Genomic DNA, 26,946 nt, shown 5'->3' on the forward strand with positions numbered 1-26,946 from the left:
TACTTAAAAAAAAAAAAGGCCAAGGGGATGCTGGATGTGGGGGCCTCACACCTGCACTCTTGTAGGCTGAGACAAGGTAGGTAAATAGGAGGCCATCTTCGGCTGTTTAAGTGAGACTTTTGTCTCAAACAAAATAACTTGACCACTCCCGCAAACCCAACCAATACCTAGAAATAGGTGGTGAGTTTGAAGCCAGCTCCAGAGAAAGAAAAAAATATCAGCTTTCTTTGAAAACAGTTTAGAATGTACTTACAAATGAGTTCTCCAAGAACTATTTCCAAAATCTGTGTTTTAGGAAGTAAGTATAAACTTATCAAAACTAAGTACGAGTACCATAACGCTTTCAGAGGGGGTTAGCTTCTGGTAAAGTCAGACAACGAGGTTCGTGGACCCTTGTTCCGCATCACGGGGAAAACACACCTACACAGTTTAAGAAGAAAAATTCTTCGAAAAGTAAGCCCAGCAGCATCCCCCAGCCAGCGGCAGAAGGAAGCTCTTTGGGTTCAAGGCCAACCCGGGGCAGCTAACTGTCTCCAACATCTGCCCCCCCCCCCCCAAAGATTCGCATTAGTTTCCCCGAGTCTTTAAGACACGTATTCCGGTTCGGTAACAGGTGGCGAGCTGCCTTCGCCCGGGGGGGGGGGGGCAAACACCGGGGCGCCCCAGGCTCGCCGTGGGAAAGGCTCCTCCCCGGGGAGGGCGTCGGGCGGCCATGCGCTCCCCCAAGAGCCCGAGCGCGGGTTCCTGACCGGAAGATCCTGAGGTGGGGGGGGGGGAGCGTCGCCCGCCGCGCGGACCCTGGGGCGAGTGTGGCGCGCCGGGCGGGTCCGCCCCACTCATTGTGCGCGAGGCGGGCCGCGCGGGCGTGGGCGTGGGCGTGGGGGCGCGCCGGCCCGCCGCAGGCTAGCCGCCCGAGAAGCCGCGCAGAGCGGCGCCGCAAGCGGAGAGCCCGGGAGCGGGCCGGGAGCGTCCCGCCCTCCCGCCCCTCCCCCGCGGCGCTCGCCCCTCCCCCCTCCTCCCCTCGCGTTGGAAAGTTTCTAGAATCTCTTCCCAGCAGCCTTTGCGGTTCCAACATGGCGGAGCTGACGGTGGAGGTTCGCGGCTCCAACGGGGCTTTTTACAAGGTAAGGGCCGCGGGGCGGCCGGAGCGGGAGTTGGGCATTGGGAGCGGGGTCCTGGGGGCTCCGGGGACCCCCGGGGGCCGAGGCGCGGGCGGCTGGTGGCGGCGAGGGCCGGCCGGTCCGTGCTGCTGGCGTCTGCCCTCGGCGCGGTTTAACGGTCTCGGGGCCCGGGCTCCGTTATGTTTGGAAACAAGGCGGCGAGTGCTGGCTTGCCTCCTGCCCGGGAGCGTCCTGGGTCGAGGCCTCTAGGACGCGGGCGGGCGGGAGGGCGGGCGGACGGGCCGGAGCTGCGGGCCGTGGTGCGGGCGCTCTGGCGAGGCCTGGCCGGGTCGGGGGCGCGGACGGCGGCGGGCAGCTCACCGCGACCCCGGGGCGGCCGGGCCTGCCGGGCCCCTCTCGGCCTCGCCCGGGGCGTAGTGGCGGGGGGTGGCGGGGGGGGGGGAAGGAGACTCCAAGGCCTCCCCCGAGGCCCTGCGAACCCACGGCGTCCGCGTGGAAACCCGGGCGGGCGGGCGGGCGGGCGGGCGGGCCCGGGGTGCCTGCGGCCTGGGGAGCGGGCCGCCCCTTGGCTCCTCCGCCGGGGAGAAAAAGCGAAGGCTGAAGGAGGGATTCAAAGGTGAACCGAGGCCAGGCGGCAGGTGGGAGGGGCGCGTTTCTTCACGGCCCCTGGGCTGGGAAAGTGATTTTTTTGTTTGTTTGTTTGTTTTGTTTTGTTTTTTCAAATCCTCTTCCATGAGGTTCTTTTTGTTTCCTTGGAGAGGAGGCCATGCATTGCTTTGGAGTCTGGGCTGGGAGGCGGAAAGAGCATTCTGGAGTGGAGGAATTTATAAGGGGCTTCCTTGGAAGGGGGGGGGGGCACCAAGCTGAAGTCCGAACAGCGTGTTTTTTCCATACTAACGGCATCCTCTCCTTATTTCTCCTCCCCCCCCCCCAAAGTGTGCGAGGATCTTAACAAATCAATACAAAACCTCCCCAGCTGTTGTCTGTCAGTCATTCTCTAAGCCAGCATCTCAAATGTTTGAGAGTCTTGGCTATTTTTATGAAGCCCTTCTAGTTCACGAGTGTTGTATGTACGTAATGGTTTCTTACGGGCTTTCAATTCAACGTATCTTTTATTCCACAGGACTTGATTAGGTATTAACGATTTCCTAATTTTCAGTGTTCTGGTTTTCCCTTTTTAGTTTGCTGATGAACTCTATAGATTTTGATTTGTTACGTAGGCAGTTGCTCATTGACAGAGAAAGAAGGATTACTTTGTTAAATTTCCTCAGGTGTCCAATAAAGTAGTAGTAATGACTGTTGGGATCTTTAATATGTCCTATTTAGCGTGTAACTGACTTCGTCAGTGTTCCAGGTTTAAACCATGATGTCAGACAAATGACCCAAGCAGTATTGAGTAGATAACTTCTTACGGAAACCTAGTGGTTACCTTCTCTGCAAGATTGCAGACACACGGTTAGCTCTGTCACAAGGAGCGGACTTTTCCTCCTAACTATGTTATCTCCCTACCCTATGGAGAAGTTTCAGTTGTCACTGTTCATCGGTACAGTTCTTAGGTAATACAGATGAGCAGTTTTTTCTTGCGTATTGAAAAGTGTTTTAACAAGTTGTTTTGCACCCGTAGATGATATTTTCTTTTACGGTATTTTATGTCATTCTGAATTACCATCAATTTTATTTTCTCTTGTTTGCTCGCAATCTTTTGGTGTCTTTTTTCCAGTTACTTCACGACCAAGTATCTCCATGTTGGAACTATAAAATATTAGTAATTGATTATGGTTGTATTGAGGACTGAACCTAGAACTTCTGTACATAGTAGGCTGGCATTAAAGAACCTCAAATAAAGTACGTTTTAAAAAGTTAAAAGCCTATATAGTAGGCTTTTGTCATCAAGCCCTGTTCCAATCCCCCCCTCCCTTTTTTTTTTCTTGAGGGAAAGTTGTCTAGGCTAGTTCTGAATTCAAATCAACTCGGCAGTTAATGCTGGTGTTGAATTTGCCTTTTTCCTGCTTTGGCCTCCTGGGTAGCTAATAGGATTACAGAAAGGTCTGTATCATACAGCCCCAGTTTATTGATGCTGCTGCTGCCTCCTCTTCTTCCTCCTCCCCCCCCCCCCTTTTTTTTTAAAAATAGTTTCTCTGTGTAGCCTTGGCTGTCCTGGACTCTGTAGACCAGACTGGCCTTGAACTCACAGCAATCTGGCTTATTAATCCTTTAATCCCTTTTCATACTCTACAAATTTGGTTATACTTAGACTGGACCCCACCCATTTTACTTGACAAAGGTTGGTAAGGACATTAAGCTATATTTTTGTGTATTTTGGACCTTTGGGGTTTTTTTTTTTTTTCTTCTACAATCATTTGTAGGGTTTCTCTCTGTGGCCTTGGCTGTCCTGGACTCACTTTGTAGACCATGGTGTCCTTGTACTCACAGCCTGGCGCTGCCTCCTGAGTGCTGGGATGAAAGGCTGCACCACCATGTCCAGCTTTTCCAGAATCAGTTGTATGTGTGCTTTGTAGAAGATAGTCTTCAGGACCATGGGACATCAAAATAGAAAAAGGAAAGAGCCCTAACTAGAAATAAACATGGAAGTTCTAGACAGAGTACATCATTATCTTGTAAATGGACTTGTGTAAAAATCAGGTATTTGAAGTCTGTGGTTTAAAATATTTTATAATTTACGCAGTGAAATTATTCACATGGGTTATTTCTGTCCTCTTTCCGTACTTCCCCCTAAAGTAGGTTTATTAAGGAAAACGAGGAACTGCACAGGGTGGAAAGGTCTCTTAAAGGGAGGAATGCTTTTTTCTTTTGAGTTTTTGAACCTGGCTAGAGCCTTCCCTATACATGCTTACAAGAGATCTACCACTGACAACTTAACCTCATTTTGAGACATGCTCCAAGTTGTCTACAGCGGCCTTGAACTTGCCATCCTTCTGCCTCAGCATACCTAATAGCTGAGATTACAGGCATGTATCACCACACTTGACTGAAAACATTCTTACCACACGAACAGTGCATTTTCTGCCACTTCAGTTTTTTAAATGAAGTTAATTTACATATTGCAAAACAGCTTTTGTTTCCTTTTTTCCAAACAAACTTTTTAAATGTTTTGATGAATGCTGACAGTTGTGTGCAATCACAACCACCATGTGGATAGAGTAGTTGCAACTGGTGATGCCTGTAATCCCAGCACTCAGGAAGGCAGAGGTAGGCGGATCTCTGAGTTCAAGGCCAGCCAAGAAACACAGAGAAAACCCTGTCTGGGGGCGGGATAGTTGTACTATCTTTTAAATGTCCCTGTTGACCCTTTATCCTCTAGAGTAGTAGATCTCAACCTGTGGCTTGACATCCCTTTCTGGGAGAGACAAATGACCCTTTCACAGGGGTTGATATCAGATATCCTCCCTACCAGATATTACATTATGATTTATAACTGTAGAAAAATTAGTTTTGAAATAGCAACAAAATAATTTTATGGTTGGGGGTCAACATAACACGAGGAACTGTATGAAAGGGTTGCAGTGTTAGGAAGGCTGAGAACCACGTAACTGCTCTTTGGGCATCTAGTTTCATAGTTCTGCCCCACCTAGGATTTCGTACGTATACATGTAGTGATTTGAGTTTGGCTTGTATTTAGCGTAGAGGAATTTCATTTCTTTCTAATCTAGAAGATAATTGTAAAGGAGTTTTGGAACTAGAAGTAAGAGCTAAGCCAGGCATGATGGCCCACACTTTTAATCCCAGCATTCAGGAAGGCAGAGACAGGTGGATCTCTGTGAGTTCGAGGCCAGCCTGGTCTACAGAGTGAGTCCAGGACAGCCAAGGCTACACAGAGAAATCCTGTCTCGAACTGTTAACGTTTTTATCTTGTACCTTTTCGTTTTAGTGATAGTTCTGAGATACGGGTGATTTTTGAAATTGTGAATTTACCAGCTCTTAGACTTTCCACTTCTGGGAAATACAGGCACCACATGCATTTGGCTGATCAGTCATCAAGGTGGAGCTTGAGAGGTGTCGTTATGCTTTGATCTGTACAGCCAACCTTGAGGCATCACTGTTGTTAAACACTGATTAAGTGGACCTCATAAATTTAGAGTCAGTGAAGAGCTGACGATTTGAAGATCATATCCAGAATAGCCTCCTTAAAAAAAAAACAATCCATACATAATAACATGGTAAACTGCTAAACAATATGCTAAGCATATTGCTTTTGCTGTTAACAGTGTATTTGTAATTAGAGATGTCTTTTGCAGCCCTCTAAATCTAGGGATGGAAAAGCCTGGAAAGATGATGTTAAACACTTAGTGGCAGGGTATAATTTGGCATAAAATATCTGCTTCTGTACCTTTCCTACCTAAAGCAGAATGCCTTTTAGAAAACTTAATGAGGTGGCTAAAAGACTGAGAAGAGATAAGAATGCATGTTTTATATAATTCATTTGAAAAATGGAATGGTTTGCTAGGATATTTAGTTGTGCATCCCTTGCCACTATCCTATTCTCTCTTTTGTGTTTGTTTTTGTTTTTCAAGACAGGGTTCTCTGTGTCGACTTGGCTGTCCTGGAACTTTCTCTGTAGACCACGCTGGCCTGGAACTCAAAATGATCGACCTGCCTCTGCCTCCCTGAATGCTGGAATTATTTATTTCCTGTTAGAGTGATAAAATACCTGAAAAAGCAACTTACAGAGGACAGGATTTTGTTGTTTATTTTGTGTGTGTGGGGTGTGGTTTTGTTCTGTTTTTCTGTGTAGCCTTGTCTGTCCTGGAACTCACTCTGTAGACCAGGCTGGCCTGGAAATCACATGATTCACTTGCCTCTGCCTCTCTGAGTGCTGGGATTACAGGTGTGTCTGTCTTGTCTGTCTGTCTGTCTGTCTGTCTGTCTGTCTCTCTCTCTCTCTCTCTCTCTCTCTCTCTCGTTTTTGTTTTTTTGTTTTTTGAGACAGGGTTTCTCTGTAGCCTTGACTGTCCTGGCCATGCTTTGTAGACCAAGCTGGCCTCAAACTCACAGAGATCCCAAGTTCTGTGATTAAAGGCGTGTGCTACCATAACTGGCTTGGTTGTTTGTTTTGGTTTCGTTTGGTTTTTGGTTTTTCCAGACAAGGATTCTCTGTGTAGCCTTAACCTGGACTGGCTTTGTAGACCATGCTGGCTTGAACTCACTGAGATAGGCCTGCTTCTCCACCTGAGTGCTGGGATCAAAAGCGTGCCCACCTTGCCCTGCTGGGTTTATTATTTTATTAGGCTCACAATTCCAGGTTGTGGCCTATCATTTAGGGAAGTCAAGGCATCAGGAACATCTAGCCAGGGTCAGAGAGCAAAGAAGTAATGCGTGTGTGCCTGCACTCAGTCCCCTTTCTCTACTCTAACACACATCTCTTCCATGACAAGTGAGTGGTGTTACCTACAGTAGGTGAGTCTTCCAGCTACTCAGAATACTCCCTACAGACATACCCATAGGCTGTACTAGTCTAGGTAGTGTTTCATTGAGACTCCCAGGTGATTTCTAGATTGTCTGAAGTTAATAATTAAAACCATCACATATTCCATCAGCCCCATCCCCCAAAAGTGTCCCAATTTTCATCATTAACATGCTTTTTAACTGATAACCTATGACACTATGTTTCAAAAGGCTTGTCTTCGTGTCCTGTTGCCTCAGTCTCTGGAAGTGATGAGTGCAGTGAGGTCTGCAGGTGCAGCAAGTGTCAGGCCCAACTCTGTGACATTACATTTTGTAATGTCATTGCATTGTAGTTTTTGGCTGAACATAAATAAGGTTTTGGTAGTTGAACCCATGGCTTTAATGCTTTATGTTTGAGCTATATAGCTCCACACTAAATACAGGATTAAATATAAGTGTAAGTCACTCAGTTTCTGGCCCCTGTAGGGATTTTTCTGTTTGTACAGATGAAATAAGATTTGGGGCCCATCTATAGTCGATGGGATTAATTACATTTAGAGCTCTTATCCTGCTTTAAGTATATACTTGACACCTCCAAGTATTGTACTAGGTCCATAATTAATTCCATATTCCTTTAGCTTACTCTTAATAAAAATTGAGATTAATAATGAAGTTGTGCAATAGTAGTAGGTAATATTTTGTCACTAGTGATGAACTAAATTAACAGTGAGGGAGTAGAGTGCTGAAGGTGTAATGACTTTTTAGTATAAAATCTTAGTTGAAAGTAGACCTGGTGACAAATGCCTGAAATCCCCGCACTTGAGAGGCAGAGGCAGGAATGTCAGTATTCTAGGTCAGAAAAAGAATAATGGCTAGAGAGGTGGATCAGCGGGCTAAGGTGCTTGCTGCCGAACGTGGCAAACTGAATTTGAGCCAGCCGTCCACATCATGGAAAGAAGAGAATAGACTCCCTGCTAGATCCCCACATACACACACAAATAAATACTTTTTTTTTTTTTTTTTAATTTCAGGTCAATGTAGGTTATAAACTAGTGATACAACCTTGTCAACCCCCTCACCAACAACTCATATAGTATTTGAGGGAGAAATGGTAACTACCTTAGCATTAAGGCTCTTTGTTAAAAGTATATACAGTCAGTCATATTAAGATGATTTTGAGTTGTACATATTTATATGGCTTTTGTAAATGTTAAAATTTTAAGTGGAAATGGATGGTCTCAACTTTAGGGTTTGAGACAGGGTTTTATGTAACTGGTTGGCTTTGAATTTGCAATCCTGCCTTAACCTACTGAATATTGGGATTATAAGCCTGTTCTACCATACCCAATTTAGAATTTTTATTTTCTTTCAGGAATAGTGGCCAATTGTGATTGTTTGTAGTGGAGGAAAGAAAGCTGGAATCTTTGTTATTTTGAGACAGGGTCTGGAATAGGTCAAGATGGCTTGGAACTTGATACATGTTTAGCTCAGACTGTCCTTGAACTTTGTTGTTGCCACTTTTTTAGTGCTGGGATTATAGGCATGCACTAATATACCTGACTGTTGGAGTCAGTTTTGAAAAATAAATGCTTGTGGTTTCATTTTCCTATTTTAGGAGATAATATAAAAACAAACAAACAAACAAAAAAAACCAAAACCCTGAAGACAAGCTGTAAACTGTCAAATAGAAGTGGCATGGCTGTGTTTTTTTTATGTACTTATATATTTTATGTATTGTGTTTGATTTTTGGAAGAGAATAGCTTGACAGTCTGTTATTAGATGTTCTGTTCAGCTTCCACATGTATTTCCTGCACACTTAGGAGTGTCATGAGGTACGGTTTTGTCACTGTGTAGCACAGGCTGGCCTGGAACTCGGTATGGATGGGGTCAGACTGGAACTCACAGATCACCTGCCTCTTCATCTGGAATGTTGGATCCACAAGTGAGCACTGGTGCAACTGGTCCATGTGATAGACACTTAATTCATTTTATGTACAAGGAACTGATGGTGGTGATGTAGCTTGTTCAAGACTGCTGTGTTTGAAGTGACATTTAACTTTAGGGTTTTCATTTCCGTTTGCTTAGTATATGATACTTAAACTTCCTTAAATGATAGCTTTGAATAATGGACTCCGTGTTTTGTGGATATGGATGTGTGTGTGTCACTAGCACAGGTGTAGAGAGTCTGAAAGGCCAACTTTGTGGAGTATTTTTCCCCCTTCAGCTTGTATGGCAAGTGCCTTTACCTGCTGAGCCATCTAGTCAGTCTGAATTTAGTGCTTGTGTATTCTATCATACTATTAAGTATGACTTTTTTTTTCCTTCAGCGTTTTTCTGGGTAGTGTTGTCTGTCCTGGACAGCTTTGTAGACCAGGCTGGCCTCGAACTCACAGTGATCCACCTGCCTCTGCCTCCTGAGTGCTGTGATTATAGATGTGCACTACCACACTGGTTTAAGAATGATTCTTAATCCCAGCAGAGGCAGGTGGATTTCTGTGAGTTCGAGGCCCACCTGGTCTGCAAAGTTAGTTCCAGGACAGCCAAGGCTATGTTTAATACACAAAGAAACCCTGTCTTGGAAAACCAAAAAACCAAACCAAACCAAAACAAAAAAACCAATCCAATGATTCTTAATTTTGTAATAGGGTAGTTGTTATGAGGTTTAAATTTTTTCATCTGCATATGAGGTATTTGTTTTTTTTTTTTTCACTTGTAAAAGTTACTATATCTGTAAGTTTTGTGTGACTCAAGGCCTGTCTAGCTCTAACAAGTTAGTACTTAGCATTCAGACTGCTTCTTAGATGTTTTTCTACGTGTGCATTTCTTTCATTTTGGCTTTTCAAGACAGGGTTTCTCTGTGTAGCCTTGGTTGGTTTGGGCTCTCTTTGTAGATCACACTAGCCTTGAACTCAAAGCGATCTGCCTGCCTCTGCCTCCTGAGTGCTGGGATTAAAGGTGTGTGTGTCACCACACCTGCCTTCTACATGTGCATTTCTAATTTATTCTCAATGACAGTGAAAAAGTTAACACTATTTAGGGAAATATAAGGCCCAGTTCAGCTCTATAAATCAGGTTGATTCATGACTTCCAGTCTTTAGCCTCTTAACTGTTACAGTGTGGAACCCCCATACTTTGTTTTGATGTAGGGTCAGGGCTGCTCTCAAATTTACTATGTTGCTGAAAATGGTTTTGCACTTCGAATCTTTTTGCCTCTACTTCCTGAAGGTTGATATTATAGGTTAGTGCTACCATGCCCAACTGTATAGTGTGGTTTTTCTTAAGTACAAATAAGTTTTTTTAAAAAAAATACTAGTTGTAAATTACTAATACACTGGGAATATGGAGCACTGCTTTGGGATAATAGTAGCAAAAGGATTTAGGCTGTTTTCTATGATTTTTGCTTTTTAAAAAAATTAATTTATTATAATTTATTCAGCTTACATCCCAAATGTTATCCCCTTGCTTGTATCTTCCCGTTCTCACCCTCTCTCACTCTTCTGCCCTGTCCCTGTCCCTAGACCTCTGACAGAAGGGACCCTCCTCCCACACCATATGGCCACAGCCTATCAGTTCTTGTCTGCATAGCCTACTTGCCCTTCCTCTGTGTGCCACCAGGCCTCCCCACAAAGGGGAAGTGATCAAATCTGGGAGCACCAGATTTCTTGTCAGAGGCTTTCCCCACACCCATGGAGAATGAGCTGTCCATTGGCTAGATCTGAACAGGGGGTCTAGGTTTACTGCATGCATTGTCCTTGGTTGATGCAACAGTTTTTGCAGGCCACCTTGGGTTCAGATCCGCCAGGCTTGATGGTCTCCTTGTGGGGCTCCTGAACCCTCTGGGTCCTTCCATCCCTCTATTCTTCCATATCACTCTCAGTGCTCCACCTGGAGTCCAGCATCTGCCCTGATCCCCTGCTGGGTGGAGTCTCTCAGAGATACCTATAGGGTGCTAATATCCACTTATAAGTGAGTGTATGCCATGTGGGTCTTTCTGGGAACTTTAGCTTTCTAAGAATGTTCTCTTTTCTAGAAAGATAGCTAGCAACCACTGAGCTGAAATGTATGAGTCAAAATTGAGGTAGTATTCTTTTGTAAAAGAATATAAAACATAACAGGTTTTTTTGTTTTTTGTTTTTTGAGACAGGTTCTCTCTGTAAGCCTTGGCTGTCCTGGACTTGCTTTGTAGATCAGGCTTGCCTCAAATTAACTCACAGTGATCCTCCTGCCTCTGCCTCCTGAGTGCTGGGATCAAAGGCATGTGCCACCACGCCCGGCTCAACACAAGAGTTCTTAAGCTACTAATTAGATATTAAAATAATATCTTTGGCATATTTTGAAGTATTTTAAAACTTCAAATGTTATCATTTATTATGGCTATTTTAAGTATATAATTCATATTTTCTTTGTAATAGTTACATCGTCCACAATTGTTCACTTTTGTGTTGCTTGAGTAGGAAACATACTTTGAAATATTTGAAGTGTACATACATATTTGTTTAAATGAAATGCCTGTTGAAATTTTTTTTCTGTCCATGCTAGAAATGGAACTCTGTGTGTTGCCCAAACTAGGGTAGTGCTTTGTCTTCAGCTCTGAAGTAATGCTTTTTCTTTCTTTCTTTCTTTTTTTTTTTTTTTTTCCTCTTTTCTTTTTTGGCTTTTGAGACAGGGTTTTTTCTGTGTAGTCTTGGCTGTCCTGGACTCATTTGTAGACCAGGCTGACATAGAACACAGAGATCTATCTGTGTTCTGCCTCCTGTCTCTGCCTCCTGAGTGCTGGGATTAAAGGCGACACCACCACACCCCGCTGAAGTATTGTTCTTAGGATCCAACATCTTGGTAATTTTACACTTAGTATTTTTGAATATCAAGACATCAAAAAGCTTTTGTGGGTTTTTGTTTTGTTTTTGTTTTTTGTTGTTGCTTAACTATTGAATAGGAACAAACTACAAACTGCTGTGGCAGCTTTTCTAGGACTAGGTTTTCAAAATAATAGCTGGAATATAAACATATATTCCATAGCAAAGCATAGCATTGCTTTGTTAATCTGAACTTACATGCCTGTGTGTATATATAGTTTATAATTCATTTGTCTTTATTAGATTGAAAACAATGGTAAAACTGAACTATCATCAAATCTCACATTGACTTAATAACAACCTTCTGTTCATTTGTTCACTGAAAACAAGATTTTTGTATCAGATGGTGTTCTCTCTTTTTTGCCTCCTTTTCTCCTTACTATTCTCTATTTTACTATTAGTATGTTTGCACATCTATTTTGGGAAAGTGACTGGAGCGTTCTTGGTTATATTGATGAAGTTTGCAAAACTAGCTTCATTATGTATTTAAATAAGTAAAAGAAAAAGTCTTGGTCTGGACGCAGGTGATTTGTTGTATCACCTTAGTGCTCTATAAAAAGTAACACCATTTTGATTTGGTTCAAATTGAACATTTTAAATGCTGTGTGTGTGTGTGTGTGTGTGTGTGTGTGTGTGTGTGTTGAGTCATAAGTTCTGATATTGTCACATGCAGGGATAACTGGAGCTTAAGTGTTTTGCAAGAAGAAGGTGAGGGGAGTTTTGGGTAGCTGTGTGGAAGCATTAAGTCATTTTATTTCAAGAACGGTTACATATTAGTGCAAGCAGTGGGAGGTGTCTGTGTGGACTTATCCTCATTGCCTTGTGTTCAGAAGTTAAGTGCTCGGTGCTGATGTGCAAGGCAGTTAATATAATTGATTTTTGTTTGCTTGTTCTTGGGATCCAAACCGGGACCTCATGCTACTAGCAAGCAGTCTACTGCTGAGCAACACTTCAACCTTTCTTTTGATGGTTTTTTCCTTTGTTAGAATTTGTACAATAATGGTGTAATTCTGTAGTAACATTTTAGACTTTATAGAGCATGTATACATTGATTTTTTTAAAAAAAAAAGTAATTTCCACTTAGTAGGTTTGTTTTGTAGTATGTAGTTCTTTAAAAATAGATTGTTCAACTGAGCCTTGGTATATGCCTGTGATCCTGGCACTCAGGGAGGCAGAGGCAGGTGGATGTGCAGCCAAGGCTACACAGAGAATTTCTTTCTCCAAAAAACCAAACCAACCAACCAACCAATCCAATAATAGCTTGTTCAGAATAAGAGGTTCACTATGTTGTCCAGGCTAGTCTCAAACTTCTGGACCCACATGATCTCTTCTATGCCTCTCTACTTTCTAAGCTACTGTGCTTGGTTAAGGACATTTTTTTTTTTTTTTAAATTTAGGGTTTCATTCTGTAGTCCAGGCTGGCCCTTTAACTCGTGATCCTTCTATCTCAGCTTCCCAAAGTGCTGGGATTACAGGTGTATACTGTCATGCTCAACAATACACATTTAAAAGATACATGCCTGTGTGTATTAATGTTCATATACCATCTTTACATGTGTAATTTGTTACTGGTGTGATGTATAACTTGGTTCAGGCCAAAGGTTTTTCTTTCTTCTCCTGGTGGTGTATTTTTGTTGCTGTTCCCTTTATTTCAGGTAGCTCTGTTTATAGCCAGATAAATGTAATTCCAGATTTCTGACTATACTCATAGCATTATGCATGGATACACATCCAGAAACAAATGTAGGGTTTTTCAGTATCCCCATAAAAACTAGAATCAGTGTACTTTTCATGTACAGCATACTTTGTAGTGATTATGTATTAAGTTTTTAGAGTATAAAATTCAGACATGTCAGTAATTCCCCCTCCCTCAATATACCTGTGTTTCTTTTGGATCGATTACAAAGACAGGGATAGTTTTCAGGCCTGGAAAGATGGCTCAATGGATAAAGTACTTGCCATAGGAATTTAAGGACCAGAGTCATAGAAACTCAGTCCCCATCTAAATGTTGAGTGGGCAGGGGAATCCTAGAGGGCATGTTGGCTGCCTGGAGCAGCTGAATTGATGAGCTTTGGGTTCAGTCAAGTGAGAGACCAAAGTAGAGAATGACGAAGACACCCTATGTCAGCCTCTGGTCTCCTTGAGCATTGCCCACTGACATATTCATGCACATAACGTACATGCATTAAAGAAGCGGACAGTTTGGGAAGGAACTTAAAAACAGCAGAAACCAAAATAAGCTTCTAATATTAAGTTACTTTTTTTTTTTTTTTTTTAAGAAAGAAAACTTTGGAGGCTGGAGTAATGGCTCAGTGGTTAAGAGCCTGCTCTTCTAGAGGTCCTGAGTTCAGTTCCCAGCAACCACATGGTAGCTCACAACCATCCATAATGTGATCTGATGCCATCTTTGGCAGATAAAGCCCTCCCATACAAATAAAATTTTAAAAAATGTTTTTGAGGAAAAAAAAGAAAGAAAACTTTATTTATTTCACCAGTTGATAACTCTCCTTATGTCCCAGCCAGAAAAATGTTTATTTGCCCTTTGGATTTGTTCATATATATTTTGCCTGGTCTTTAGTCTATTTTTCTATTGGGATGTCCTTTGTCAGTTATTGAGATTTGTGTATTGTGGATATTAACCCTTTTACTTAATGTAAAAGTGCATGCCCACAGAAAGGTTGTTTGAATAATAATCAAGTAGCTCAACAGTTTGAAAGTTTATTTGCACATGTGTGAACTGAGTACTGTGGTGCTGATCCACAGTTTTCTACTTCTAGGATTGGAATGAGATTGACACCTAGCATCTACAGTGGCTGGATTGATTGATAACCCCCTGAATTGTTCCCAAAACCCTGAGTGCTCTAGGGACATTCATAAAGAGACTCAGAAGAGGAAAAATTGACTTGCTTGTTGGAAAATTAAACAAGGAATCTTTGTTTACTTTCTTGGGTTGATTTTTTTTGTTGTTGTTTTTTGTTTTGATCTCCTGTGTCGTCGCCCTCCCCCACCCCCCCCCCTTCTTCCCCGAGTGCAGACCTGGGCCACCATGCTGCCTAGAGTTGATACAGTCTTAATAGCAAAACTGCTATATTGTAATGTCACGTTTAGTGAGTTCTCTTTTCCTTACCCTGAAAAGGGCTCCCCCAACCCCCATATCTTTAACTGCAGACAGCCCAGAAACAGAGTGCTTTGAGTCATAAATTAGTAGGCACTAAAGTTAAAGGAATGTTCTCTGCAGTATTTGGGAGTATGGAGTAGTAGTATTAAATGCTCCTTGGCATAGCTTTGAGTGCATTAGAGTACCTCAGTGTGAGAAGCTCTAGTCCATTGCCAATTGTTTTGTTATTGGTGGTTTTTTTTGTTTTACATAAAGTTGCTCCCAAGTCTGGGAAGGCACTAAGACAATCTCAGTTGAGGTTTCCATGTGAACTAAACAAACAAACAAACAAACAAAAAACAATTGTTTTTAGATAGAGGCATGAGAAAGACATTAAATTATTACACACAGTGGATGTATTGGGCTATTTGGAACCCTGATTAGAAAAGGCAGTTGTGGGTCAGGCATGGTGGTGCACGCCTTTAATTCCAGCACTCGGGAGGCAGAGGCAGGTGGACTGATGTGAGTTCAAGGCTTGCCTGGTCTACAAAGCGAGTCTAGGACAGCGGAGGCTACACAGACAAACCCTGTCTCGAAAAATGAAAAAAAAGAAGAAAAGAAAAGGCAGTTGTGGGCTGGAAATATGGCTTGAAGGTTAAGCGCACTGAATGCCCTTCTAGAGGTCCTGAGTTCAATTCCCACCAACCACATGGTGGCTCACAAACATATATAATGTGATCTGATAGCCTCTTCTGGCATGCAGGGGTACATGCTGGCAGAGCATTGTATACATAACAAATAAAATATTTTAAGAAAAGGCAGTTGTATTTTTTCCTTTCAGAAAATACTGTGAAGTAGATCATATGTGTGTAGGGTTGGAAGCTATGTAACATGATACTCTTCACTGTATGTGTGTTGGTCTGAAACATAAGCCATGGTCAAGAGGTCAAAATAGTTGTGCTAGGTTTAGAGTCTAGGGAATAATTTGGATGTGGTGACTCAAGCCTGTAATCTCAGCTCTTGGAAGGCTGAAGTGCAGGCATTTCTGCAAGTTCAAATCCAGCCTGGGTTGTAGAGTGTGTTCTTAAAAAGAAACAACCCAGAGGAATAGATTATTACCACATACAAATTTGGATGTTTGTGAAGATCCATGCCATTTCATTGGATCCTAAAATGATACCAACTGCAAGAGAAAACTTGTTTATATTACTCTTGGGATTGTTGTCTTTTAGACCTTACAAGAAAAAAAAAATTATTTTGGATAGCTAAAATAGGAAATGCAGACTTAAAAAGTTGCTTTTTAAAACATTAAACAGATCTCTTGCATGAATTTTCATTTACTCTGCAAATATTGGTGTTTCTTGATTTTAATCAGAAGATACCAACAACTCTGCTAAGAAGCCTCAGTCTTTCTTTAGAGTGGTACTTCATTGGTTTACTGACGCAAGTGTGGCAGAAAAATTGCAAGCAAGCCAAGTCTGAGCATGCCTAAGTGGTGACATGTGGCTGTCAGCTATTCTAAGATGCTCTCATTTTTTAAGAAGCATCCTGATTTCAGAGTTGCTGAAATGTCAGCATTGAGACTAGAAAATGAACCTTTGAATAAATCATTAATTGTCCAAACTTGGCAAGTCATAATCCAATGCAATTCCACCAATTCAAGAAAAACAGAGACGTTAATCTTTGTGTAAATTATGCCAGCAGCGATCTTTAACTGATGGGAAAGAGCTCAGTAGTATCTAACACTGAGCGCAGCGCTTTTAGAAAACTGTAGTACATCACTAAGTTTGTTTCAGGTTAGGAGTAAGGCCTTGAATGAAGTTTTAATTACCTTTAGTTAAAAACAAATCAAATACATAAAATTATTTCTCTTGTACGAAATCTAGAAAAATGTTAAAATTTATGCATGTAATGCTGACACATGACAAAAGTCAATTATTAAACTTAAAAGAATGTCCATCATTAGAAGGTAGTAGTAGTGCCAGTTTGATTATAGTTTTGATTGTTCATGAAAATAAATGTGAACTAGAGGCTAGATCCTGACAGGTCCCCTGCTTACCTATGATGACTTAACATTTTTTTTTTTGAATGATACATACATTTATTTATTTATTTTGGTTTTCTGAGACAGGGTTTCTCTGTAGCCTTGGCTCCTGGACTCACTTTGTAGACCAGGCTGGCCTTGAACTCACAGCAATTTGCCTGCCTCTGTCTCCCAAAATGCTGAGATTACAGTCGTGCACCACCACACCTTGCCTTGAATGATTTATTTTCACAACTAGTAATTTTTTTTTTTTTAAAGGTCTCACTATGTAGGCCTCAGGCTATCTTGGAGCTTGCTAAGAAGTAGAGGCTGGCCTTGAATTCACAGACACCTGCTTCTGTCTCCTGAATGTTGAGATTGAAAGTGTGTGTCATAACACCCAGCTTGATTTTATATTTAATTAATTATTGATGGATTTATTATCTTGTTTTTGAGATAGGACCTCTCTATGTAGTCCTATCTGTTCTGGAACTTGCTATGTTGACCAGGCTGGCCTTGGGATAAAGGCATGTTCTATGATACCTGGCTTATTTTTAATTCTGTATGTGGGCATGTGTATGTGAGTGCAGGTTTCAGGGGAGGCCAGAAGCATTGGATCCCATTGGAGCTGAAATTAGAAATGGTTATTAGCTATCCAACATGGGAACTGGGAACTGAGCACTGAGCCATCTCTCTAGCCCCTCCCAAAATTTAAAATTAAATTATTTGAAGTCTGTGTGAGTGTGTATGTAGGTAGAGGCCAGAGGCCAACTTTTTAGAAGTCAGTTTTTTCTTTCCACTGCAAGTTGAGGGTGACTTCCCAAGATAGAACTCAGGTGAGCAGGTGTGCCAGCAAGTGTCTGCTCAACTAAGGAGGATTTTTGACAAGATTGAACTTTAAAGATCCAGAACCACAGCCTGGCGAGGTGGCGAATGCCTGAAATCCTACCATTTGGGGAGGCAGAGGTAGTCAAATCCCTGTGAGTTTAAGGTCAGCCTGGCCTACAAAGCGCCTAGGACAGCGAAGGCTACAAAGAGAAACCCTGTCTGGAAAAACAAACAGCAGAACCACCATAGAGATGTTGGGCATGGCCCAGCTCAAGAGTGCTAGCTCACTGATGTTGCAGAGGACCTTTAGCTCTTAAGCTACTCTTTTGGCCTCTGTAGGTTTTTGCATACTTATGGGGGCATATACGTTCACCCAGGTTCATACGGATACATGTAAAAAAAAATAAGCACGTCTTTAACATGATACACAAATCACTTTTAAAAAAGTTAAGAATTAGGCTTAGGCCTGTTTTCACTTTAGGAAGTTGAATTTGCTTTTGCTCTTCTCTTTTGCTGCTAGTAGTTTGTTTTGCAATAGAAAACTTACATCTAAAGAGAAATTTAAAATTTGAGTTTTTGTAGCATGGAAGTCTACTGTTTCTGGATCTAGGCTACCATTCTAAGCTCTGTTTTGTAGACTTAAAGCTGTTCAGTTGTTGATTACATGCAGTTTGTTTGCCAGCACTATAGCGTTTTAGTTTCTGTTTCCATTTCGTGTAAGTATAAAGTAGTTTGTAGTGGATTGCTAGGAGGAAGACATTTCGTTAGGTCTTATTCAAAAGGAATAGAATTTTTGTAGGTGATCATACAATGCTCCAGATGGGTTTTGGAAGTGGCAGTGCTGCCTGGGAGCTAAAGACACTGCTGCATATTGCCATCTGCTGTGGCCTGAAGAGTTCTTTCAGACGTGAGTTAATTATTTTAATATAGACTTAATACAAAGGTGTTCAGGGGACATTAAGATACACCAAAGTGTAGGTGTGGGCTTTCTTGAGACTGTCAGCAAAGGACATACACAATTTTAGTAGCTCTCAAATTAGCTTGATGCTAAGATCCTCCTCCATTTCCCTCTCAATAAAGAGATTAACAGGTGGATAGCCGTGAGTTCCAGGCCAGCCTGGTCTACAAAGTGAATCCAGGACAGCCAGGGCTACACAGAGAAACCCTGTCTCGAAAAACCAAGAGAGAGAGACAGAGACAGAGACAGAGAATGAGACTGACTCCAGCTATATTGATAAGTATTTTAAACAATGACATTTGTTTAAGCTCAAATTTGTGTCAGGAACATAATGTGCTTTCCTGTCACAAACTGGGTTTTGATGATACTTTTTCTGTAATTATGACTCCATCATTTCTACTGGTACAGCCAGACTTAATCCTCTTTTGCTCTTTAATAAAAGGAGCTCTCTTTTTCTTTTTCTTTTCTTTTTTTTGAGACTGGGTTTTTTTTGTGTAGCCTTGGCTGTCCTGGACTCACTTTGTAGACCAGGCTGGCCTCGAACACACGGCATGTAGAAGTGACAAATCTTTTGGGAGTCAGTCCTCTCTTGTATGGTAGATATTTCTACCTGCTGCGCTGTCTTTCTAGCGTGGAAACTTTAACTCTGAGGGAAAGAAAATTAGTGGGGAAAATAGGAACTAAGATAATGCTAGTTTTCAAAATGTCATGTTTTACCAAAGTTGGGCTGTTATTTAAGTTATAGTGGAATTGAGTTCTTAACTTTGCTGTGTAATTTATATAAGTTTTAATTTCTGACATACAAGACCTAATTAACTCCCTTAGATTAAAATTGTGCATAAGTTTTAGAGTTAGGATATTACTTGGCAACAAGTGTTTGGGTGTCTCTCTGTCTGTCTCTGTCTCTCTCTCGCTCTTTCTCTCTTTGGTTTTTTGCTTATGTTTTTGTTTTCTGGGACAGGTTTTCTCTGTGTAGACCAGGCTTGCCTAGAACTTAACAACAATCTGCCTGCCTTTGCCTCCTGAGTGCTGGGATTAAAGGTGTACACCACCACGTCTGGCTGTATATGGATCATTAGGTCTTAACAATACTAAATTACTGAACTCTCATAACTTGCTATTTAAGCATGAATATGTTTTGTGGTCTGCTTTGTTAGATTTGTGATAAATGATAACTGTTGAAACCAGAGTTCAAGGGGGCTAAAGAACAGCTTTTTAGAAACGGTGGAGATGAGAATCAACAGTTGTTTCAAACCCTGTGGTATGGGTTGGTTGGTTTGAGGGTGAGGTGGAAACTTTGTGTATCTGTCTGTCTGTCTGTCTTGCCTCCCCCCAACTCCCATCATCCCCCTCATCCCCATTCCTTCCCTACCCCAGGCTGGCTTTCAGCTTGCTATGTAGCCAAGAATGACCATGAATTTGTGACCCTCCTGGAGTTCACCACCACAGTTCTGTATGTGCTGGGGATGGAGTGCTTGAATATACTAGGCAAGTAGTCTGCCAACTGAGTGATGTCTCTAGCCCTTGGTACCTTATTTTTCCCCTTCTAAAGACAGCGTCTTCTCTTGGTCTTGTCTGGTATTCGTGCTGTGGCCAGCCTGGCCTGGAATTTAGAGCTGTCCTCCACAGTGCTGAAATGAGCCACCTGATGTTCCCTGGTGTGTGTTTTCATCATTCTACAGTTTTTATATCTCTTACAGGCTTTTAGAGTTAGGTAATAACAGTAATACTGATGTGACTTTTTTTTTTAAATGCAGGGATTTATCAAAGATGTCCATGAAGACTCCCTCACAGTTGTTTTTGAAAATAAGTAAGTTACTGATAGATCTTAATTTTTAAGAGTGGTAGTGTTAATTCTATTGATGCCAGTAGGAAAGTGACTGCTGTTGAGATGGAGTGTTTGGAGTTGCTTGATGAGCTTGTGAGTTCTAAGTCCAGTTTTGATAATCCTTCACTTGCTTTTGTGTCTATAATTTACCTATCACTTTTATGTCATTCTTTGCCAAAATATGATAAGGATATGCTTCAGTCAGCAATTTTTTACCAAAGTAGATGGCACAAGTTGTGTAATGCTAAGGATCCCTAATGTTGAAGTGGTATAAAAGGCCCTCCAAACAGTAGTGAGTTTGAGGCTATCTTTAATTGCTTGATGTTAATAAGAAGTGATAGTAATTCTCTTGGTATCCTAGAGCCTAGGCATTAAAAGTGGGGAAGACAAGTGCACTAGGCTTTGTTGGGAAGATAGTTACAAAAGGAGCAGCTGAACTTACGAGCAGCTCTGAACTCTGCCTAACAGCTGCTTCATAGAGAGACAGGTGTTGAAATGGCATCTGTCTTTGAGAGCTGCCATATAGACAGTAATGGTACAAAGAAAGGCCATGGAAATCCTAGACTTTCAGCTGTCTGCTTGCTCAGCATTCCTCTTAGAAACGTTCTGTGTGGGATATGTAGGATATCCCAGGGTTGAAGTGACCTATGGACACTTGAGAATGGTAGTTAACTATAAAAACTCATCAGGTAACAGCAACTAAATTTATATTGCTACAAAGATTACGCCTTTAGTAGTCTAATTACATATTTTCTAGCTAAGTTAAACTTTTGGGGGCCGGGCATGCTGGCACATGCCTTTAATCCCGGCACTTCAGAGGCAGAGGCAGGTAGATCACTGAGTTCGAGGCCAGCCTGGTCTACAAAGTGAGTCAAGGTTGTTAGCTAAGGCTACACAGAGAAACTCTGTCTAAAAAAACCAAAAAAAGAGGAAGGAAGAAAGGAAGGAAGAGAGAAAGAAAGAAAGAAAGAAAAGCCTTTTGGGGTGTGTGTGCTGAGGTTGAACCTTGGCCCTGTGAGCATGCTAAGCACAAAGAAGTTCCCATCTGGACATAAACTGTAAATTAAAAAAAATAATCCTTTTAAAGTATGTTTTTCATGCATTTACTATCTGCACTACATGCATGTCAAGTCTCTTCAGAGGCCAGAAGAGGCTATGTACGTGAAAGTTACTTAGTTTGTATAATTTTTGTAATTTATGAAGTTGTTGGGTTTTTTTGTGCCATCATATGCTTGATCTCACCACTTTCATTGATAGCCATGACTATTATTTTGAACCTTAGTCATTATTGTGAGATTAGCATATTTTGTTTGCAGGGTATGATGTATTTGCCATTCATAGGATACATATTTGGGAGTGTAATACTACCACTATTAATTATAAAGCTTGTCAAAAATCCTAACAATGTCTGTTTTACCTTGGCTTAATAAATTAAAGAAATAAGTTGCTTTGTTTTTCTCTTTGGGACATTCTGAATGATAAAACTATAACACTAATCAGAGACTATAGCTTTTCCATATTAGAATCTGCTAAAATAAAGGTTCTAATTCTTTTTCTAATCCTTTAGTTGGCAACCAGAACGCCAGGTTCCGTTTAATGAAGTTCGATTACCACCACCACCTGATATAAAAAAAGAAATTAGTGAAGGAGATGAAGTAGAGGTATGTGTATTTAAGTTTTCTTTATGGTACCTATTTTTTGTTCTAAAATAAATATCTTTGTGGGAAAAGCTGTAGCTGATGGATGGATAATTACACGCCCTTTCCTGGTCAGTATTGGCAGTGACTATAGTGCTACTGGAGACTTAAGTCAGAAATGGACTTAGGTGTCAGCAGTACTCATTTTAGCTTTGGTGGGCTTGATGAAGTTTGCAAAATGAAAACCTCTTAAAACACTAAGGATGATAATGTATTTGGATTCTGAAGAGACCTAATACAGAACCATACAGTGATAGTCACTGTCTAATGCTAATGTCAGTGCTTTGTGCTTCAGTATCTTTGGTCACTTATTATGTGCGTATGAACTGCATTGTGGAAAATAGTAGGAATATCTAGGAAAATTTAAGTACAGAAAAAGAAATGACACACAAACGCGCAGGCACGCGCGCGCACACACACACACACACACATACACACACACACCCTACTACTCAGAACATTGCTTTTACTGTGTTTTTACTCTCTTCCCTTACTGCTGGATAAAAATATTGTAATGCTTTTTTTTGTAGCTTGGTTCCCTCACACTTAGAGATTTTGCATGTCTGTCTCTTCAGTATTAACTATTGTTGATGTATTTGCTTGCTGTTGCTGGACATGATCCTGCATTCATGTAATCCTAGCCCTGTTTTTAGACTTATCTTGGGACATGCATCAAATCCTGTACTTTGAATTGTGTTCCCACTCCCCCTCCCCCCCACAAAAGTTGAAAATAATCACAATACTGTGCTAAGATACAGAATTTTATTTAAAATTTTACTTTTATTTTTTAGTTGAGAGTTTTGTGCAATATTTATTCACCATATTTGCTATCCACTACCTACCTACCAAACTCTGTCCTCTCTCTTTTTCCTACCCATTAAAAAACACAAACAGATCTCTTGGTTTTTCGAGACAGGGTCTCTCTGTATAGCCATGGCTGTCGTGGACTCACTTTGTAGACCACACTGGCCTCGAACTCACATTGATCCTTTTGCCTCCCGAGTGCTAGCATTAAAGGTGCACGCCACCATGCCCGGCTGAAGAGATTTTTTTTTTGTCTCATTTTTGCCTGGCTTATAGGACTTGATAGTGTATTATTATTTGTCATTGAAATACCTAGCAAGTAACTTAAAGATGGATTTGGGGGGGGGGGCCCGGAATTTGAGAGTATGGCTCATTTTGGTAGGGAGGCATAGTGGCAGGGACTTGAGGCTGTTGTTCATGTTGTGCCCACAGTCAGAAGAGGAAAATGACGGTATTCAGCTCACACTCATCATTTTACTTAATGCAAGATCCCAGGCTGGATATCCCAGGACAGTACCTCTCATGTTTAGAGTCAGTCTCCCCAGCACACGCAGTCCATTCTGGAATCTCTTTTATGCATAAAGCTAGGAGGTTGTTCCCTAGTGATTCTAGATCCTGTCAAGTTGACAGCGTTAGCCATCATAAATAATAAAACAAGTGGGTTTGCTATTATGCTTCTATGCAAAGCTGTTTTAGAAATTTGTCAGTTCCATGAGCCTACTCCTTAAAGGCTCTGTGTTTTTCGGACCGTAAGATGCACCCAGTTTTTAGAGCAGCAAAACAAGAAAAACTGTAAAAACAGCAATGGAACCATAAGATACATACACCCTAATTTCCTCCCCACTTTTGGGGGGAAAGTGTGCTTTATGGGCTGAAAAATATGGTAAAAACTGTATTATCTCCTCTTTTTTGTAGTTGACATCCACTAAAATAAGTACTATGGATTTAGGGGTTTTGTTTTGTTTTCTTTTCTTTCCCCCTTCGAGACAGGATTTCTCTGTGTAGCCTTGGCTGTCCTGGTCTGGTCTTTGTAGACCAGGCTGGCCTAGAACTCACATCCATCTTCCTGTCTCTGCCTCCCAAGTTTGATTTTTAAGAAACCTATTTTATTTAGGGTTTTTAAATGCTTCTACCTCCCTTTCCAACTCATTGACTAGAGGTAGGAGAGAATGGAGGTAATTAGGGGGAGAGGATGTAGTTCCTTAGGGCAATTCCACTCTGCATTGTCAGGATACCAGTAGTCCAGTCAAATAGCAAACACAAAACAGCAGCATGATCCAGCAGAAACAGCAAAACTCCCACCTAATCGCAGTAGACTCAGCCAGAGTGCCATGAGAAGTTCTCTCTGGAGTGTTTCTGCAAAGTGAGGTGTTGAAAAATAAAGACCACTGCAAGGTGTAGCAATGCAAAAGCGTTGTGAGCTTCTGTTTATCTCCTCTCAGAGTCCACACACGAGAGAGCTTCCAGCAAAACAACACGTGCCCTCTGGTGTCTGTTTTTCCTGTAACAAAGGTCATAAGGCTGTCTTTAGCAGTGGGAAAACACTCAGACATCCCATACTTGGGAACAAAACAAAGCAAAATCAAAAACAAAACGCAGTTGCATGACACAAACTGAGTCTTCAAAGAAAAGAGAAACTTCCAATTGAAAATACCAATGACTTAGAATGGCAAAGTAGAAGGATCCAGAGGGTCCTAGAAGCCTACAAGTAGAACATTATGATAGGCAGATTTGGGCACAGGGGTCCCGCTCAAACTAAGGTACCAGCCAAGGACAATACAGGCGGTAAACCTTAAACCCCTACCCAGATCTAGCCAGTGGACAGAACACTCTCCACAGTAGAGTGGAGAGTGGGATATTACTTTCTCACATACTCTGGTGCCTCACCTTTGACCATGTCCCCTGGAGGGGGAGACCTGGTGACACTCAGAGGAAGGACAGCAGGTTACCAAGAAGAGACTTGATACATAAACTAGACTATGAACATATACAGGGGGAGTAATCCCCCTCAGTCACAGTCATAGGGGAGGGGAATAAGGGGAAAATGGGAGGGAGGGAAGAATGGGAGGATACAAGGGATGGGAAAACCATTGAGATGTAACAAGAATAAATTAATAAAAGAGAAAAAAAAATGAAGGAAAAAAAACAGGAAATACCAATGACTTAACTTTGTAAAGAGACCCATAACCATAATCTAGACGTATATGGTAGTTTGAATGAGCAGGGCCCTCTTGGGCACTTACTATTTAAATGTCTGTTCTGAAGTTGTTAGAACTGTTTGAGGTTGATTAGGAGGTGTGACCTTGTTGGAGATGTGTCACTGACCTGTTTCAAAAGCCCATGTCATTTCCACTTAGTTCTCTTCTCAGCCTTGTGGTTACTGTTTGAACATGAAAGCTCTGAGCAGTTACTCTCATGGGCTGCTCCTTGCCTGTCACGATGGGCATGGACCCAAAGTCTCTGGAGCCCTCAGACAGTTTCTTCTATAACTTGCATTGATCGTGGGCAATAGGAAAGTAGTAATCATTAAGCACGGTATTCTCAGATGATATCATTTCCTAATAACTTTGTATGAAGACAAAATTTATTTTTGACTTTTAAAATCGAATTCTGTTAGCATTGTGTTTTCTACTTCTGGAATTCTAGATCAAGGAGGAGTCAAGAAAAGAATAAGTTAGGTTGAGATGTTCTCAAGTTAGAAATGTGTAGGGGTCAAGTTTAAGAGATGCACTTAAAATTTTTATTTTGTTCTTTTTAGATGGCCTAGAATTTGCCTGCCTCAGCTTCCTTAGTGTTGGGATTACAGGCTTTACATTAGCTTCCCTGGTGTCTACTTTTGGCTGTTAAGATACTATTGTAAATGTCTGGTTTAAGGGGGAAAACCACTTTAAATCAACAACAGAAACCCCCAGCTCATTGGTGAGGTGCTGAGGGTGTTTTATTCAGCAATCTGTTTTCCCTACTTTATGCGTAGGAAATCTTAGTCTTACTACAAACCATCTGTGACTTGTTTTCCCAGCTTGTGACAAAAACATATCAGAGACATGGAAATCATTGTTCTTAGATTGTTTTACTTCATTTTCTGTTTTGTGATTCAGTCCTAGTAAAATTTTGCTAGTTTTGTAAAACATCACGCGTTTGTTCAGTTTTGCAATTTTAAGGAAAAGTTTAATACTGTCTCCTTTGATTGGCCAACCTTTCCTTCTAACTCTTCCCTTCAACTCTTCACTTTTTGCATCATAGAGGTTTTTGGCGGTCTGTGTGACCTGAACCCATTTAGATGTTGTGATGATTCCTTGTTTTAAGCTTGGCAAATTAAAAATAAAACCTGGTAGCACTGGTAGTTTGCTTCCGTGTGTGTCTATCTGTATGAGATGTTAGCTCCCCTGGAACTGTAGTTACAGTTTTGATCTGTCATGTGGGTGCTGGGAATTGAACCTGGGTCTTTGGAAGAATGGCCAGTGTTCTTTTTAATTTATTTTTTATTTTTTATTTTTTTATTTTTGCTTTTTCGAGACAGGGTTTCTCTGTGTAGCCTTGGCTGTCCTGGACTCACTTTGTAGACCAGGCTGGCCTTGAACTCTCAATGATCCACCCGCCTCTGCTGCCCGAATGCTGGGATTAAAGGCGTGCACCACCATGCCAGGCTGTGAAAACATCTTTTTAGCATAGATGTGGTTATCTAGTTGCCCCAGCTAAGTGCCATTAACTAGAGTTGAGTGCCTCTTTAGATTTTTCCTCTTTGCATGTATAAGAAATGTTAACCACCAAACATTCAGTTTCTTGGTATGGATGTATACAGGCATTGAGATCAGAATTACTACTGTTACAACAAAACTAGTAATGTCTTTATGCCAGATCTTTTTATGAGGGTCACTTGCTAGGAAGATAAGTTGCACAGTAAAGACCTCAGTTTGGATCCCAGCACTCAAGTAACAAGCCTGGCATAATCTCTCCACCTGTACCTGTAACCCAACCCATCACTGTATGGTGTCAAGAGGAGATCAGTGGTTACTTGTCACTGGTCCCTGAAGAAATTGGAGTTCTAGGTTCAGGAAGAGACCCTTCCTCAGAGCAATATAAAGCAGAGAGTAATAGAGAAAAACACTTGGCACACATACCACAGAAACACAGAAGAATTAGAAAAGCTCTCTGGTTTGTTGTTGGTTTTATGTGTATATGAAAGTCAGTTGTGGGCGGAAAGGCATGTGCCCTGGCCTGGCAGCTACTGTTTTTAACCAACAAGTCATCTCTCCAAATCCCCAATTTTGATAATACCAAAACATACTGTTGTTTAGTCTCCAAAAATGATTGAATTAGTAGTCTCAG

At 41.5% G+C, this 26,946-nt stretch overlaps 1 protein-coding gene across 4 annotated transcripts in view; it reads left to right on the forward strand.

Annotated features, from left to right (window-relative positions):
• The first annotated feature begins 903 nt into the window (after positions 1 to 903).
• FXR1 (FMR1 autosomal homolog 1) overlaps positions 904 to 26,946 on the forward strand; it is a 51,861-nt gene continuing 25,818 nt past the window's right edge. The window contains exons 1-3 of one of the 4 annotated variants that reach the window (XM_084769798.1): positions 904 to 1,124; positions 20,046 to 20,098; positions 21,684 to 21,777. In XM_084769798.1, coding sequence (XP_084625924.1) covers positions 1,074 to 1,124; positions 20,046 to 20,098; positions 21,684 to 21,777 — 198 coding nt within the window. In that variant the 5' untranslated portion in view covers positions 904 to 1,073. The remainder of the gene's footprint in view (positions 1,125 to 20,045; positions 20,099 to 21,683; positions 21,778 to 26,946) is intronic. The other 3 variants (XM_084769799.1, XM_084769800.1, XM_084769801.1) reach the window with 3 other exon arrangements.

The sequence above is a fragment of the Acomys minous genome (assembly GCF_964271855.1).
Source record: "Acomys minous genome assembly, chromosome: 19".
NCBI classification, from domain to species: Eukaryota; Metazoa; Chordata; class Mammalia; order Rodentia; family Muridae; genus Acomys; species Acomys minous.